This window comes from Eptatretus burgeri, chromosome 17 (assembly GCF_056783735.1).
Source record: "Eptatretus burgeri isolate ZD-2024b chromosome 17, Ebu_testis_v1, whole genome shotgun sequence".
NCBI lineage: Eukaryota > Metazoa > Chordata > Myxini > Myxiniformes > Myxinidae > Eptatretus > Eptatretus burgeri.
The window spans coordinates 56179136-56198954 of NC_140977.1; the positions used below are offsets into that span (position 1 = coordinate 56179136).

Consider the following 19819-nt stretch of genomic DNA (forward strand, 5'->3'; position numbering starts at 1 on the left):
TTTTTAGGTTTTCTCTTACTTTTATTAAATATCTGTTGAAAGGCTAACATAAGAGTATCACCTGTTTTGTTTTTTAATGGGACAACCCATACGTATCTACTCCTCAAATCAATAACGGTTAAAGCATACTTGTACCCCTTATCATTATTGAGTTCAATCAAATCAGCAGACCAGATATAATCAACTTCCTTGGAATAAACTTTCCTTCTCTGAAACTTTGTGAATATTGGTTTATGTAATTCATCAGCTAATTGCTCTTCAGTCTTAATGACATCATTAGAGCCTATAAGTTTTTTGAATTTCCAAGTCCAAGTTTCAATTTAGCACTGATCATCTTCTTCACAATGAAACGATCAACTTTTTCTCTCAAGGTTGGATTTTGTATCAGAGACAAATTATACAACATTTCTCTATCGGCTTCATGTTTTTCTTCCAACGTTGTGGTATTCCCATAATCAATATCGTGTCTCATGCACACTTCATCAACTCTATTGATAGGCTTACTCCAGAATTTAGGATTGTCTGCCTCATCTAATCTTTTATCCAAGTTTGTGCCTGGACCACAGAAAGAATACCCTGGAAGATGTAATTCCCCTGGTATTCCAGTAGTTGTAAATTTACTTCCTGATAAAAACTTTTGTATATCTCCTCCTCGTTTGTGTTTGGAGATAAATTGATTTTTTTTTGAACCACACACCAAACATATACCTTTTTGTATAACCCTGTTATTTTTACTTTTAATATATGAAATATTTTTAGTATTAGTTTTCTTTTTACATTTGAGACAATAACTCATTTATTTATGTGAAAAATTCCTGCAGAGTGCAAAAACCTTTTTAGTTTCCAACATGCACATTTGAATCTTAATTTTTAAAACATAAAGAATCCTTAGAAATGCCTTCACTCTCTCCTCCATTTATTTAAGAAAAAAAATAAAAATGAAAAACTTGAATTAAAATGAATAGCTTGGCGATGTCAATAGTCTTGAAGAAAATATTGCAAATAGACTTGTCAATTCTTTGTTTTCCTCCTCGGTGGGTTGAGTTATTTTCTGTAATACCACCAATCTTTTTTTAATCTCACTGGTTTCCATATTTTGATATTTATTTTGTCTCGCTCTTTCCTCCCTCTCCTCCCTCTCTCTCTTCTCTCTTTCCTCCCTCTCTCTCTTCTCTCTCTTCTCCCTTTCATCCCTCTCTCTCTTCTCTCTTTCCTCCCTTTCCTCCTTCTCTTTCTTCTCCCTCTCCTCCTTCTCTCTCTTCTCCTTTTCCTCCTCTTCCCTCTCTTCTTCAACTCCTTCCTCATCCCTTATTATCCTTGAATCGCTTACACCCCATAGAATATTATACATATATTCATCAGGATTTCTTGTTATTCCTGTATCCAAAATAATTTTTTTTACAACAGGAAACCAATAAAATTTCTTTTGAATTTCTAAAAGAGCCTTACCTTTTCTTAACTTTATAATTTTTTCATTATTTAACATTCTAATTAAATCTAAAGTTGTCGGTTTATCAACATCAGCATAATGCCAATCTTTTATTGAAAATACCTCATTCTTATGTTGTAGAACATATTTATTAAAATACCGAATACCCTTTTCTTGAAGGTATGCTTGGACACAGAAATGATAATTTTCTTGAAGCCTTCTTGCTGTCATTTATGTATTAGAAATATATGTTAGAATAATATTATGGCACGAAACACCTCCCCATCTTCCCATAGTTAAATCATTTTGTATTTCCTTACTTATTATATATAATCCTGTTTTTTCTGTTTTCATGAGATAAACAAGGGCAAAACCATTATTATATTTACCCTTATTAAATTCTTTTATTTGTTGTTTACTAATCGTGGCCCCAGAAAACTCATTCTCGATACCAAGTGGATAATATTCTTCCTTACGAGACTGATTTAATTGTTCCAGGTCTTCGAGGTTAATTTTAAATGACCAATTATACCCTAAATCATTCATATCATACCCCCATTGTTCTATTCTCATACAAACGATACGCCCTTCTTTATAAAAAAATTATTTTAATTCGAACTGTGAATTCTGTATGACCTGGAGATAATATCAACACTTCTGTATCTTTGGAATACACGGCCGTTTTATTTAAGGATATATATTGTGATAAATCGCTTAATCTCACCAAGTCATTCGCGTCAGTGGGGCTTAGATAATTTTTTAATTTATAAGCATTTTTCATGTTAATATTTTTGGTTATATTATATTTATGTCGTTCAGCCTGTGCCTTTGTGTAATAATTTGATAAATCAATATCCAGTTCTTGAGATACACCAAAGATAGAACCATCTTTACCAACATAAGTCATTTATATTAGATTAAAAATAATATCATAAATTTTTTTATTTTTGTTGAGTTGAAATAACACATATAGACATAATTGACCACAACACTTGGAATTTAATTCTTGGACTTGAAATGTTTGATAAACACCATTCTGTAAGAATTTTATGACTTCAACAGGTGGTGGAAGACCAAAACTATCAAAATAATATTTGTCTTGACTATTAAAAATACAAACCCAATGAGAACCGTTCCCATTATTATCTTCTAAGTTCATAATAATATTCTTTGTATGTTTCGGCACATTTGTTAATTCATCTCTCATACAAATAACCACATTATGAATTTTTAATTTCTTACAATATTTGACAAGTTGTAAATTTGATGTTGTATTCTTTCCAAATTCTTTCAACCACTCATCAATGCTCATTTATTTATTAGAAAGATATAATCCATTACCTCTTTTCGTTAATTTTACACCTGCTTGTGCTATAGAAGAAAGCATATCTCCAACTAACAATCTCGCTTTATCAGGCAGACCTTCAAGTTTTTCAGCAAAATCTACAATTGCACCACTTCCACTAATTTGTTTCTCCAACTCTTTGTTATGTCTTTCCAATTCTTTTTGAGCCTGGAGTTGAGCCTTCCTTTCGTTGGCAGTTTTCACCGCTGTTGAAATACCACCCGTCAATGCTCCAACCGCACTTAAACCAGCAAATAAAGGAATTAGAAATGGGAGAAATCCTCCACTCGTCTCTCTTATTAAATATTTTTTCAACATTGGTTTTGTCATTTTAATTTTAAGTGAGCCAGTGTCATTCAAGATTTTAACCTGTTCTCTTGTGAGCAAAACATCAATTCTTACTGCTCCTTTTCTCTGAATTGTATTAACGTTAATCGTACAAGGCTTTTGATTTTGAACACAAGATGATAGTTTATGAAGATTGATTTGATTAACATATACCCCAGTTGGTACTTTGCCACTCATTTATTTAACAAAAAATTATGTGAGACTAATCATCACACCATTATCTGTATTAATCTGCAATTCTGTTTCTTCCAAAAGCAAACAATATGTATCAACTTCTTCACTCTCTCCTCTTTCAATGTATAGGGAAGTATCCACTCGATTAGACTTTATAGTTTCCTTTTGAGCGCTCAGGTCAAACGCATAGATTGTATACAAACTTTTAAATGCTGTCATATCCAAAATAGGTTCTTTATTTCCATTACTTTCACACACCTTTTGGTAAGACTTGTATGCTTCAGCAAAATCATTTTTTTCCCAATTAATTTCCAATCTATCTCGTGGATAAAATGTTCCATCTAGAGAAACGCGAAGTTGTTTCACCTTAGCATTATCACTCAATGCATTATTCTTATCAGTCACAGTATCACCATCTGGCTTTTTAAAAATCATCCACAGATATCGTGGCTTTCCTTCCAAAACACCCAAATTCTACGTGTAAGTAGTTTGGTTGAGTTTAACGTGTTGACATCTTCTTTTGAGGTATGATACACTGAGTGGTTTCTTTGAGTTAAGTCTTCGATTCAACATCTCTTCTGTTTTAAGATTAGGAGTATATTCACTGATATACCAACTCATCTCCTCAATTACAAATTTATTCTGATCACCAAAAGCACTACCAACACCAAAAGCAATCTATTTTCATTATCATTCCTTTGTAGTTGAAATCTAATTTTAAGACCATACAGAACTTTATCATGATCACAAAATCCAAATATACCTTTAAGAGGAACTGCCACAGTAAAACTATTTTCTGCTTTTGTATCATCATTATACATTCCTTTCCTTTGAGTATATCCAGGGTCTGTGTTTGTTCCCGTTGACATATCAGGAATAAAACCTTCGACAGACCCCTTTCCCATTCTATCACTGAATGTATAGAGTGTAAATTTCATCATTTCAGATACAGCAGAGACATAATCAACCGCTTCAACTTCTTGTGTTCCAATATACAAACGCACACTATCAAACATTTTCCAGAAGAAATCATTTACAAGTGTAGCGTTTGTGTTATTCCCAGCTTTAGTGAATTTAAATTTACACAACAAGAAACTTTCAGAGTGATTCAAATAGGTTTGTTGATTATTTATTTCAAAACTTTTTGTACCATTCGTATTCCAGTCTGTTCCAGTTATTGCATTTACCTTGAAGTAATCTTCTTTTTTAGTGGAGTTTGAGATAATAATAGTATCATCCAAATCATAGATACTATCAATTGCTTCCATACTTGTATTTATTTAGGAAAAAAGATGTTAAAACTTTTGAAACCCTGATCCAAGTATTTGAATTATTTTCTGTCGTTCTTGGGGGGACAACTGAGTTTTGCCTTTCTTAATTTCTTTTATTGCTTGTAATTTATGAGATTCCTTCTGGGCATCTTTTATGCTCTTTACAGCACCTGCTACATTTCCCACAGCAGAAGCAGTTGAACCAATTAGATCTTTATGTTTAAGAATAGTTGAACCAATACCCATTAGAGTATCAATTATCCCATCTCCTCTAAATTGATGTCCAACACCCCTTTGTCTCTTAGGTTTATAGTATCCTCTACCAAGATACATACCTTCACCCTTGTAGTATGGGGAAAGGAACATCCCATCCCCTGTAATTATTTTATATTTTCCCAACTCGTGTTTCCTCACAATAACCATCGAATTTATTTATTTATTGGAAAACTTCACGTAGGTGAATTCTGATGGATATAACTTCTCCATTAAAAGAAATCACACGATTATCTTGATCGGTTATCCTAAAATTTACTCTGTGTATGGTTTTTCCTGACACAGGGAGATAAACCAAATTTTTAGGTTCCATATTGAATTTATAACCAATTGGGGTTGAGTATGCGCTGAATGAAAATATTACATTTGTTTTTTTTCCATCATTATAAGCACCATCAATCAAATCACAGTGAATTAACACCGAATTTATTCCTGAGGATATTTGAATGACATTATCACTGTAAAACGTCCCATTAGTTTCAATCTTTTTTGAGGAGAAACCCAATAACTCTCTAAATGAATTATCAATTGTGAAATCAACCTTGTAGTTATTTTTAACTTTAATCGTTGATTTTGAAGTATGTTTTTTTTTTTTTTGTATACCTTGGTCGAGGCTCGTATGAGAGCAAACACACAACTCACAGCAAGGAGGCATGAGACAAGAGGGGCGGGAGTGGAAGGGACAAAACAGTGGGGAACAGACACATTAGGTGAACTGTGGAAGGGAGAGGGATGGGGATGGGACGGGGAACATGGCGAAGAGAAGATGGACATTTCAGGGACTTTCAGGAAGGAAAGCAGGAGAAATGAAGGAAGTGGGCTTGGGTGGATTATCGGGGGTAGAAAAGATCGAGGATTTGGATGGGGGAAGATAAGAGGTGGTGGTGAACAGCTGTTTTGAAAGCCTGGAGGGAAGAATGGGAAAGAATAGAGTGAGGAAGTTTATTCCAAAGGCGGGAAAAAAGAGGAATGAAAGAGTGAAGATGAGCAGTGATTCGTGATTTTGGTAGTTTTACCAGAAGGGGGTTGTTGGCGGACCTTGAGCGCCCTGTGGAAATGTGGTGGGGACAAATCGCAGAGAGAGCAGGGGGGGCAAGGCTGGAGAGGAGTCGGTAGAAGACAGAAAGACCACCGACCAACCTGCGGTGATTGAGTGAGAGGCCCAAAGACTCAGCTTCATTGCGGGAGATGCCGATGATCTTAAATGCCCTGGTTTCGACAGCGTTAAGCCGAGAAAGGTGGGAGGCAGGAGCACCAGCCCAGAGGGGAGAGCAGATTGTTTTTGAATGTTTATAACAATATTTTTTGGTTCATCACCCTGTTCTTTCATAAGACGAGCAATTTCGGAAGATATTTGAGAAATCTCATATGCTCCGGGTGAGACTGTTATCGTTTTGTATCCACTTCCGGGATTATAACTAAACTTGTCATTTTTATCGGTTATATTAAATAAGGTATTATAAGTTTCCATGGACAATAAAGATGCCTCATATTCTTTTGTTGTGTCAAGTTGTAGTGGGTATGGGAATGAAGATGTGTGGTCGCTTGTTGTGAAATTAAAACTCAGGATTGTGCTTCTCATCTTATTTAATATGAGATAAAATGTCTTTATATTGATATTTATTAATTATTTTCATGTTCATCAACTGGTCTAAAATGGCTGATGCTTCATTAAAACAATTGTTATTTCCAGCCTTCTTACTACCTAACAACAATAACAGTCTATTAACTAATTGCGATGGGTCATTTGGAAGAAAACTAACACCTGAACCAAGGATACTTAAAGCCTGAATAATGTGTTTCTCCTTCTCATTCTTCCTACTTTTACCAGAAAGAATAACCTTATAATTTAGAGTGTTCAGCAGATCAATATATACTCTATCATCATTATTTTCCATATCCAATGGATTATCAATATACTTTGATTCATCCCTCACAGTTGAACCTTGTCTTCCATCTTTTGTGAGAAGAAACATTAATCTCGGAGTTAGTTTAACAGGGGGTTGAGCAGAACCCAAGAACCTTAATTCATCATTAAATATCAATACCTTTTCTTGAAGAAGATGAAATATTGCTGGTTGTTCTGTTGGAATGAGTCCTGCTTTGGTTTTTGAATCCGCTGAATATTCATTGTTTTGAAGAGCATTCACAATATAATCAGGGGGTTGATTAATCTCTTCCAGTTGTTGAAATAAACCTTCATCATCATATACCTTTAATTCTCCTAAATGCCCCTAATTCTTCCTCCGTCATTTGATCAAAATCTTTTAACATTTGAAGTTTTTTAGGAGTATATTCTACCGTGGGAACTGTGGAAACATCTTTCATTTTTTCTTGGGAAGTTTTTAAAAGTGGTTTAAAAAATTTCTCTTGTTTTCTTTCAAATGTTTCTTCGCCCGTTAGTTTCTGTCTGCGTTTCTTCTTTATGTCTTCCTGCTGTTTTACAACTTTTGAAACCAACTCTTGATGTTCCATAAATCTTCTTGCTCTTTCTTTTGCATCCATTTATTTATTGTAAAATATCATTTAATGAACTGTAAAGATCAACAGGGAAATTTTCCTTTTCTTCATCATTCAAGTAGATGTGTTCAAATAAATCCTTTTCTTTAAATATTTCATCAAATTCTTTATTAACATTAATGCGAGTTGTAATTTCTTCTTCACTAATACTTGCATCTCCGCTTTTCATACGTTTGCGTTGAGTTTCTTCATCAACATCAAAACCGAATGATAAAATCTTCACTCCGCTCAGATGTTTAATAATTTGTCTCGTTCCTTCTGGATTAGTTTCTAATATCCCAAGACCACCAGATTTTAGTTTCCTAAACTCACTCTTACAATGTGAATATTTTGTTGTACCAAGAGAAACCTCCTCAAACATTTGACCTTCATTCCTCAATCGCATATGTTCCTCCACTGAAATATAGTGATAATCTTCACCTTTTACTTCTCCAGGTCTTATTGCTCTAGTTGTTGTTGATACAATGCGTATCACGGGGTGTTTTTTTAAGTAAATTTACAATATTCTCATTTGTACTACACAAGAACCTTGATTTATGAAAGTTTTTTCCAGAAGCAGATTTCCCCACAAGATTTATAATAATAGTTGTCATTTATATATGTAATTGTTTATAAAACAAAAAATATATCCCTTAATATCTCATCTTGTTTCACAACAATATATTTATATTTTTCAGTCGTGTGCTTCATGTAATCCTCAAATTTCTTTTTACTACATAATGTAGAACAATTATCTCTCCAAAAATTATTGATATCTATTGAATTTAACTTGAATAAAATAAAAGTATTAGCATTGTTTCTGATGGAACAACGAGGAAGTTGAAAGTACGATTGACTAAGATAAATACAATTACAAGAAGAATGTCTCCCTCTTGTGTAGTAGCTGTCCATTACCGTTTGGTTTCTCTCATTAACACAATCATCAAAGATAACGAGGTTCTTTTTTGATTTATCCAAATCTTGGGGAGACGGTATATCATCTGTATTATCACTAAGAATACAAGTTATAGGATTTGATTTCTTTTTACATCTCTGTGTATCACGAAATAGTTGAATTATATCTTCAATGTTATAATCATTTAGGTTTTTTTGACGTTTAAATAAACCGATTATATCTTCTTTTTGAAGACCAGCATTAAAACCTTGTGAGAGTAGTTGATACTCTGGTTGAAAACTCGACTTTGTGAAAATTATTAAATTATCATAATCTAAAAAGTTGGGAGTGAGGAGCATTTTTAAAAGTAAGCAGGTTTTTCCACATCCACTTGAACCAACTATGAGACATCTTAATGAATTTGGGAGATTTTTATGGTTGTTAAATTTTATCTTATTTTCCCAAATGGGTAAAAAATCATTCATTTATATATTTGGAAAACAGGTTATTTAATTTATTATTGGCTTTTTTAGAAACTCTATATTTTATCCTAAGTTCAGGTTTAATTTCAATATAATCCATTATTTTATTTATACAATATCTTGTGTTGATATTTCCCTGAAAATTACATCCATGAATAATATATAACAACAATCCTTTGAACATTTCTCTTATACGTTCAGTTTCTTCCCTTGTAAGGAAAGGTAAGTTATCACCCTCATACTTTACATTCATTTCTCTAATCAATCTTGTAAAGTAATTCATTTTTGGTATAAATCTAAAAGAATTATTTTCCTTTTTATATTTTTTATTATCATTAATGAGAAGATAATCACAGAATATACATTGTTTATAGGCTTTTGACTCTGTGTTTAATCCCCATCTTTCACACGCAGGACAATTCTCAAGTTTGTCATATGGAGAATCAGGAAAGTCTAGCATATTTATAAAGTAAAACTTTACTTAAACTGAAATTCATCTATACTTTCAGTTGTATATTGACTCATATTTAATAATATTACCATCGATATCGATATACTTTTTTTCATTACCAGATTCAACGACAACATTTTTTATATTAAAGGTAATTTTAAAATGATCGTTAACTACTATTGAACGAAATGTCATTTCACCTGATATATTAACATCCTTTATTTCATCAGGATTTACATCTTTAGGGTTGTTGAAAAAAATACAAATTTCTCCTTGCATATTACAGATGGTCTTATCTTTTCTTTCTAAAGCTTCATCCATAAGGTTTTTGTTTTTGATACTTTTTCTTGTTTCATTGCTTTTTCTAGTTTTGAATATATTACCAGAAGGAGAGGAGAAACTTTTGTTAGAGATACTTTAATTGATGTTCTTCCAGGTATACTAAAAGCCCTTCCACTGAAGGAAATTGAAGAACTCATATTATTTACCATAATTGTTTTTATCCAATAGTTGTTATATTTATCTTTGTTCAATTTTACATCCTTAACATATTTCTCAGTATCTTTAACAAATGAAGAGATTGATTGAAACTTGTCTTTTGTGTCTTGAAACATTGTATTTATTAAGTGAAAAAGTTGGAGGATAAAATGGTTTTAAGCACAGATTCACCTGTAAAATCAACGAAATTTTCATCAAGAAAATTTTAGTATATAAATATGGTGAATACAACGTACTGCGATGTTTGTAATCACGAATATAAACATTATAAAAAACACGTTCGAACCATCAAACACACATTTAATCTATTTCATCAAATATCTCCTCTTGAGTTGGAAAGAAAACATTGTGATATCTGTTCAAAGGATGTTTTGAAGAGTAGTTATAATAAACATCTTCAATCACAAAAACACAAGAAAAATGAGTTTAAAGTAAAGGGAGACTATTATATTGAAAACACTGATGGGGCATTTAAAGGGCATATAAAAATAAGGATTTTTCAATTTGGAGAACCCGGTCCATCATCAATAGCTGAATCAATTGAAATAGTGAAACCCGATGTTGAAAAATTTATGAAAAAGACATTAAAAGAAATGAAAACTTTAAAGTTTTATATGGGAGTGAAAATGAATATGAAAAGACAAGATGAAGAACATACTCCTTATATGAGAACAGATCTTCATTTTATAACATCATTTCAAGATTTTTTGAATAGTGGGGTTTATGAAGAACTATCAAGACAAGAGGAGGATGTTGATAATACAGTGGTAGGAAGTGGATTCAATATTAAAAAAATCATCTTTTTAGATATACACATTCTAAAATCAAACCCTCTTAAAGCTTCTTCTTATATTGAATTACCAAAAGAAATAAAACTAAAGAAGGCAGTTGTTAATATTAAGAACAATGATAATAAATGTTTTCTCTGGTCTGTTCTTGCTCACTTTCATCCACCAAAATGTAATTCAGAAAGAGTAAAACAATATATGAAATATGAGAATACCTTGGACATTAAAGATTTTAAATTCCCAATGCCACTAACAGATATTCCTAAATTTGAGAAAAAGAATAATCTTTCTATTAATGTATATGGATTAACGGATACAAACAAAGTTCAAATATTAAAAATTTCAAACAACTATAAAAATGAAGAAACACACATTTCACACAAAGACACAAACAAAACACACAAAGAATTCACATTACACATACATCAATAATTTATCAAGATTAATCTCTTCTCAGGTATTCAGAACAGCAAACAAAATATATCCTTGTAAGCGATGTCTTAATTCATTTCATACAAAAGAACGATTAGAACAACATTCAAAATATTGTAGTAATCATAAATCAGCTGTAATTACAATGCCTAAACCTGGTGAAAAGATTTCTTTTGAAGATTATAATAAATCTATCATGCACCCATTTGTGATATACGCTGATTTTGAGTGTATCCTTAAAAAGATAAATACTGCTTCTCCTAATCCAAAAGAATCATATACAAATAAATATCAAAAACATATTCCTTGTGGTTTCTGTTATTATATCAAATCATCTGTTGGAGAAAAGTATAACAAACTTGAACATTATCGTGGAAAAAAGCTTCACAAGAGTTTGTAAAACGATTAGAAAAGGATTGTATAAGACTCACTAAATTAATGAAAGAAACAAATGAACCGATGAAATTAACCAAAGAAGAAAAATTAGAATTTAGAAAGAACAATATCTGTCATATTTGTGAGGGGAAATTAAGGAGTCTAAAGTTAGGGATCATTGTCATCTTACTGGTAAATATAGAGGTCCCGCTCATTCCTGTTGTAATCTTAATTATAAATTACCTTCTTTTATTCCAGTCTTTCTTCACAACAGCGCCAACTATGATACACATCTATTTATAAATGAACTTTCAAAAACACCAGGGAATATTTCTGCCATAACAAACACAAGTCAAAAGTATATTTCATTTACAAAAATGATATTCACAAAACCTTTAACTCGTATTAGGTTTCTAGATTCTTACAAGTTTATGGGAACACCACTAGCCTACCTCGCATCAAATCTAAGCTCCACGGACTCTTTTCCAAATCTTAATTCATTCTTTCCAAAAGAGGAAATTCTCACGAAAGAGGAAATTCAGATTAAAGAGAGAATTCAAAGTAAAGAGGAAATTAATGAAGAAATTCTAACTGAAGATGAAATTCTAATTATAAAGAAAATTCGAACAATGAATGAAATTCTAACTAAAGAGGAAATTCTGATTAAAGATGAAATTCTGATTAAAGAAGGAATTCTCACGAGAGAGGAAATTCAAACAAGGAATGAAATTCAAAGTAAAGAGAAAATTCTTACAAGTGCCTGTAAGGGAATTTATCCTTATGATTATATGGATTCATTTATGAGATTTAAAGAAACACAACTTCCTTCAAAAGAAAGTTTCTATAATAACCTTTATGAAGAAGAGATAAGTGATAAGGAATATAAACACGCACAAGAAATATGGAAAATATTTAAGATAAAGAACCTTGGAGAATATCATGATTTATATCTAAAAACAGATGTTTTATTGTTAGCTGATGTGTTTGAAGCTTTTAGATCACTTTGTCATAATAAAAATTGTTATGGATTAGATCCTGCCCACTATTTCACAGCTCCTGGTTTAGCTTGGAGTGCAATGTTGAAAATGACAAAACAAGATATAGATTTAATCAGTGATGTTGATATGCTTTTGATGATTGAGAAGTCCAAGAGAGGTGGAATATCACAAGTATGTTCAAAAAGATATGCTAAAGCAAATAATAAATATCTTCCAAATTATGATAGTGAAAAAGATAGTAATTATTTGATGTATTTTGATGCTAATAATTTGTATGGATGGGCAATGTCTCAATCTCTGCCTTATGGTAAATTAGAGTGGGTGGAAGAAAAGGATTATGAAAAGGCTTTGATGAATATTGTTATTTCTTCTCAAGAGGAATTGAATGACGAAGAAGAAGGTTATTATTTTGAAGTTGATTTGAGGTACCCGAGTGATCTTCATAATAAGCATAAAGATCTTCCTTTTGCATGTGAGAAAGAAACCCCAAAGAAAGAATGGTTAAGTGATTATCATAAAAGTTTTAATATTAAAGGTAAATCAACAGAAAAGTTATTAACAACATTCTATGATAAAGAGGGATATGTTTTGCATCAGAGAAGCTTAAAACAGTTTTTGAGAGAAGGATTGAGAGTAGCTAAAATTCATAGAGTTTTAAAATTTAAACAAAGTCCTTGGGTGAAAAAGTATATTCAATTCAATACAGATATGAGAGCAAATACAAAAGTAAAATTTGAAGGGGACTTTTATAAATTAATGAATAATGCTGTATTTGGAAAGACTATGGAAAATGTTAGAAACAGGCAAAACATTAGATTCGCAACATCTTGGAAAGAAGCTTCGAGATTGATAAATAAACCAAGTTTTGAGAGAGAAGAGGTTTTTTCAGAGAACTTTTCTGCAATTCATATGAAAAAGGAAAGTATTGTAATGGATAAACCAATTTATATTGGAACAGCAGTTCTTGATTTATCAAAGATATTGATGTATGATTATTTGTATAATGACTTAAAGAAAGAGTATGGTGAAAATGTTTCATTGTTGTATATGGACACTGATAGTTTTATCCTAGATATAAAAACTGATGATGTTTATGAAGATATTAAGAAAAATATTAGAGTATATGATACAAGTAATTTCAGCAAGAAGAGTGAGTTATTTTCCAAAAAGAATGAAAAGGTTATTGGTAAGTTTAAGGATGAGTTGGGTGGAAAAGTAATGAGTGAGTTTATTAGATTGAGAGCAAAGGCATATGCTTATAAGTATGGTGATCAGATTGATAAGTGGTTAAAGGGAATAAAGAAATATGTAATAAAGAAATCAATAACTTTTAGAAATTATTATAATTGTTTGATGAATAAGAAAGAAGAATATAGGAAAATGAATACAATAAGAAGTTATAAACATAACATATATAGTGAAGAAGTAAATAAGAAGGCATTAGGAGCCTTTGATGATAAGAGATTTATTTTAGATAATGGAATAGATTGTGTTCCATATGGATATTGTATGATAGAGTGAATAGAATAGATTGTGTTTTAACGATGGGAAGATGGGTTAGGGTTTTTTAAGGGCTACCGCCGCGTTTTTTTGCAATATATAAATGGTCAAACCAAGTATTAATCAAACTAAAGAGTGGAGAAAATCTCAGTCTTGGTATATAAATGGAAAACATAATGAATGTGAAAAATATCAAATAAGTCTTATTGAAAAAATAACTAAAACAAAGGTAAATAAAACAAATAAGCGAATCAATTTAAAAAGTAGTAAGTTAGAGGATGTAAAGAAAAAAATGAATATCCTTGAATGGACTGAAAACTTTGATGGTTATCAATTGAACAATGAAAAAACAATTTACTATAATTTCAAAATGATATGTGGCTCAGGAGGTGGTCAAACAAGAGCATTAAGAGAAGTTTATCATTTCGTAATGGCACAAAAGGGGTATCTTAAAAAATATAAAGATTCAAATGTTTTGTTTGTCAATATTTTAGATGGGGATTATTGTGCAAAGAAAATTAAACTATTGAAGGAATTTGAGAATGAACAAATCTTTATAGGTTCAATGAGTGAGCTGTTCAACCCCCAGGTGTTCAATTCAATGAGGTTCAACCTCCAGGTTAAAAGGGGAGACAAATAAATATACCTTGGGATAGCCTGGTTATATATATAAAATATAATAACTTGTATATATATATATCTTCTTCTTCTTCTTTCGGCTGCTCCCGTTAGGGGTCGCCACAGCGGATCATCCGTATGATCCACATAGTGATTTGGCACATGTTTTAAGCCGGATGCCCTTCCTGACGCAACCCTGGTCGCCTCTTATGACACACAGGGATATGGTACACCTATTTTAACCGGGGTATACACCGGCCCAGTATACTGGTACTCATTTCGCCGACCTCGGAAGGATGACAGGCTGAGTCAACCCCCTGGTGTATTAATTCAGTGGCTGAACGGGGCTTGAACTCAGGACCTTTTGGATCCCAAGCCGCTGCCCTAACCACTGCGCCAACACCAGGATTACATATATATATAATATAATATAATATAATATATATACCTACAAAGCCTGGTGTTGGCTAAGCCTGGTGTTGGCTTCGTGGTTAGGGTGGCGGCTTGGGATCCCAGTGTCCTGAGTTCAAGCCCCGTTGGCTGCTGAATTAACACCAGGGTGTTGACTCAGCCTGTCATCCTTCCGAGGTCGGCGAAATGAGTGCCAGTGTACTGGTCCCGGTGTATGCCCCGGTTAGAATAGGTGTACCATATCCCTGTGTGTCGTAAGAGGCGACCAGGGTTGACGTCAGGAAGGGCATCCGGCCATAAAACATTGCCTCACAAAAAGCCAAACCCCTGCACAGCAGGGAAAAATGGCTGTAAAAAAAAAAAACGGATAAAAAGGGGGTTTATTTTTAGGGAAAAAAAAAGGGAATTGCTGAAAATCCCCCATTCATTTACATGGGGAAAAGTGAGCCAGAACCAGTATATCCACCCTACTCACAATCAATGATCATGATACTTAAAAAAAATAGACAAATCCTCAACTAGGGTGCCAAAGACACACACAACAAGCATTCAGACAGAACTGGGAAATAAATAGAGCAGACTATGAGAAGCAGACAATCGCAGGTTGAACGGCAGGCAAGCAGGCTGCTTGCAAAGGCAGAATGTCATGGCAGCAGAGACACAGGTCAAGCTTGAGAACATCATCAGAGACCAAAAGATTAAGAACACCCAAGAACGACGATTCCCTGCACTCGTGGACTTACCCCAACTGCCATATCACCCTTCTATGTCATCAAGGCATCAACGTCAATCCCTACAGAGCACCAGTCATATGCGGAACATCTCGTTCAATCCATGGTGCCGAACCTGACCCAATCGTTGCTGTGGACACCAAGCAGCGTGTTTGAATGACATGCTGTCTTGCACATCACCAATTAGGAGCAAGCATGCGGAAGGAATCACCCCTCACCTGTGAGATGTCAGAGGCCAGCACTCCCCTCTCTTCCGACGAGGTGCGAGGAGGAGGGGGGCAGGCATGCCACAGTGAAGATGTGGGGTATTCCCAAAGCCTCTCTTTCATCAGGACCCCGCCCGGTTCAACAAAAGAGACACGCGATTGGATATCCTTACCCTTTCTAGTCTAAATTTGACAAAATCCATCTCTTACATCAGATATTTATCCTGAGCATGTGTCCTTGTTACTTGCAAAATAATCCAAAACAACGCTATCCACATAGCAGGGTCTATATCTGGACCTTAATTCTAGTAACTAACCCCCTCCCTTCTACCACCACCTCTTCCTCCCTCCCCCCACCATAAAAGTCTTATTCTTTGACTTGAGTAGAAGTTATATCACTATAACAACCATGATCTAATGTCTCCCTGGGAGTCACCATTTGACGAGTTTAAGGGGTCGCGATAGTTACAGATGAAGAAGGGCGCACGCTAAGGTGGCAAATGCTATATCGAAGACTTTAATGATACGGGGGAATTCAGCCAGATAACTAATCCAATGCCTACTTGTTATCGTTCCATCTTTAATGCACACAGAACAGAAGGGACAGCCAGAATTACATTGCACCATTAAATATAAACCAATCAAAAGCCATAACCAAAAATAGTTCTGAAATTGTAACTGGCATTTTAACCACACTTAATCAAACATAATCCTTGCACTAAGCACGTGCACACACACACACACACACACACACACACACACACACACACACACACACACACACACACACACACACACACACACACACACACACACACACACACACACACACACACACACACGTATGCAGGCATGCACGCACCTCTTGTCTAATTTCCGATCAATGAGATCTTGCGTCTGGTTGGCTGTGGTTCTGGCTGAGAAGATAATAAAGTGAGAAACAAAATTCCCAGGCATGTTCCTCAGCAGCTTGTTTGAGATTATGAGAGTCTTCCCTGTCCCAGTGGGTCCAACACACAGCACCTGGTACAAGAGTAAGGTGTATTTGATATGCATTGTCTGTCAAGGCAGTGTTGATGTCACCATTGTTTATAGCCTGCATGTCCTTGATTCATAATCAATATTCCCTCCATAAAATAACCTTTTCCCCCATTTTTGTTACCACCACCTGTTAAACTGCTCTCCTGCTGGCTAACTAAGTTAATGCCAAAACAATGAAAACAAAACCAACGAGAAGGGCACTCAGTGGAACGCATACCTCCGCCAGGCTGATTAGTTTACATATTGTATCCCACTAATAGGACGGATCTGGATTCGGACCTGAACCAAAATTGAATCAGCTTAATCTTGTCACCTAACCAACTCTTCCACCTTGCTTTGTCATAACATGTGCACAACTTTTTGAAATATTGCACTATATATCGTTTTTCACTCCATCTCTCAATGGTGAAGAATCACTTGAAAGAATTTTTTAAATTATCGCGTCGGATCCACATTTAGATCTTCACCAAATCCGAATCATTTTGTTCTTGTCACACACCCAACTTGTCCACCAAGTGTCGTCCAAATCCATCCACAACTTAAAAAAAAGATCCGAATTTGGATTTGAATCTTCACAAAAATCGAATCAATTCGTCCTTATCACACACCCAACCTGCCCACCAAATTTCATCCGAATCCGTCTTGGGATTCTACACACAAACAAGAAAGACGTCATGCAGACCTTAAAAAATAATTGGTGGTTGAATTCAATGACGAAATATGCAAATCCTGTTCAAATTTCAAGTCAATCGGACGAAAATTGAGGATTTTAGAAATAGCCCTGAGTTGTTGATCTTTGGCCTATGTTGACCTTTTGACCTCAAAATCAATCGGCTTCTTGCTTATGACCACTCTACCTTTTGGTGAAGTTTCGTGAAGATCGGTTTAAAATTGTGACCTGTAGGTGATTGGCATGCAGACAAACAAACAGACAGACTCACAGACCACACCGACCAATATGCTTGTGAATCTTCGACTTCGCAAGTAACAAACAAACAGACAAACAGACAGGGGTGAAAATATAACCTCCGTCCATCACAGATGGTGGAGGTAAAATAGTACTGTATTGATAAAACAAACAAAAAAAATCATTATCTTCAGTTCAAGGTATTTAGGGTAGTGCTGTCTTTTCATAGATTGCAACTTAATGTCCATTCCAAGTTGCACTGTTGCCATTAAAAACCAAACTACAGTGTAGACTGAGATCACACGTAGCAAGTTGAGGAAGCAGGTTGCCATTTCCCTGATAACTATCACTTTGGACCTATCACTTTCGCATCAAAGACAGGTCAGTGGTCTCTCTGCCTTCAGCCACCTCCTATCAGGTCTTGCATCCATCCTCTGCCCATTTTGTGCTCTGTTCCCCCTGCTTTCTGGAAGGTGCACATGGTCTGTCAGTAACCATCTTCTGGTGAAACTTCCAAAATTCATACTCACTGCTCACCTCCACTCATTCGTTCCTCTTTTTCTCTCCAACAGTGGAACCAACTACTACCATCTCAGGTTGTCCCCATCCACAACCATGATCTTTTCTAGCCCCGTTACCCACCCCAGGCGCATGCCTTTCCGGTTTTCTTGTTTTTCCTTCCACTTCTATGATTAACAGTTTGTATGGCTGTCCCTTATTTCTCCAAATCTCCCTATATATTTTCTCTCAATCCTGCTGTTGGAGTGCTGCCCCCCTCCTTTGTAGTTGTTTTCATCACTGTTTGTCTGTCTGTTTGTTATAGACAGATTCGGCTGAAACTTGGTAGACGAGATGGGTGTGTGACAAGGATTAATTGGTTAGTTTTTGGTGAAGATCTGGATCCGGATCCGAATTTTTTTACTTTTAAAAGCAATTCTTCATCATTTAGAGAAAGGGCCAAAAACGATATATAACATGATATCTCAAAACCTTGTGAACCAATTCGGACGAAACTTGCGGGATGAGTTGATTAGGTGACAAGAACAAGCTCATTACATTTTTTTTTTTTTAGGTCTGCATCCAGTTCTGCCATATCAGTAGATTACAAAACGTAAACTGTTCAGTCTGGTGGAGGTATGCACTCTACTAAGTACTGTTCTAGTTTTGTTGTGTTATGTCCTGATCCTTTATGTGTTATGGCACTCCAAGAGCCTCAAACCATACAATAAAATAAATAAATAAATAATAATAATGGTTATTTGTGAGCAAACAGGAAGTTTGTCGACAGTCCAATGGTGATACAGTAATTCGCCTGACATTCTTCAGTTTGAAGAAATTTCGAATCCAGGTGCTTAATACTACTGCCTTCAGACAGATTTGATCACCTGTAATCAATGGGAGATCAGATCAATGTCCTCAGCACGAGAACACCACTGTACCCAAATTAAAGCATTCAGGAACAAAATTTGTCATGCATAACAGAATGATGCCATAAACTGCAACAAAAGAAAGATAGTTGACCAGAGCGTAACCAAGGTAACGTACAGGAGTTCCGATGGAAAGTAGCATATGGAGGAGATGAGATGAGCGAATTGTATCTGCTGTTGGAATAATGATGTCCGCGAATGGTGTGTCCTTGGAAATGCTTATCACCGATGTGCCACTCATCCAGCTCATCCACCTCACCTGGTAAAAAGCAGATTTAAACATGGGTGCACACTCAGGCCCCATGAGCAAAGAGAAATTGGAAGTCTCAATGAGAAAAAAAGTTTTCATGGCTCAGGCCACAAACCAATTTCACGAAGGAGCTACGACATGTTTGGCAAGTCCACGCAATGCAGGCCCTTGACTCGAAGCCAACAGACACCAAGCAGAAATGCTCACCGGCCTCTCTCCCTCAACTGTAAGTGCATCATCATCCTGCAGGTTTCCGATTCCCCCATCATCCAGCCGATAATCATACACCAGACCCTCACTCGGAAATGGCAGGTGCACCTGTAGGCACAAGGGCATTACCATATTATCTCTGTCCAGGAACGATTGCATATATATATATATATATATATATATATATATATATATATATATATATATATATATATATATATATATATATATATATATATATATATATATATATATATATA

At 34.6% G+C, this 19819-nt stretch overlaps 1 protein-coding gene across 4 annotated transcripts in view; it reads right to left on the minus strand.

Moving 5' to 3' along the window:
• The window catches only part of DNAH1 (dynein axonemal heavy chain 1), a 157140-nt gene that overhangs the window by 44465 nt on the left and 92856 nt on the right, over positions 1–19819 (minus strand). For all 4 annotated transcript variants that reach the window (XM_085861167.1, XM_085861166.1, XM_085861165.1 and 1 more), the window contains exons 42-44: positions 19557–19667; positions 19218–19358; positions 16587–16747 (exon numbers count right to left, since the gene is read on the minus strand). In XM_085861167.1, coding sequence (XP_085717293.1) covers positions 16587–16747; positions 19218–19358; positions 19557–19667 — 413 coding nt within the window. The remainder of the gene's footprint in view (positions 1–16586; positions 16748–19217; positions 19359–19556; positions 19668–19819) is intronic.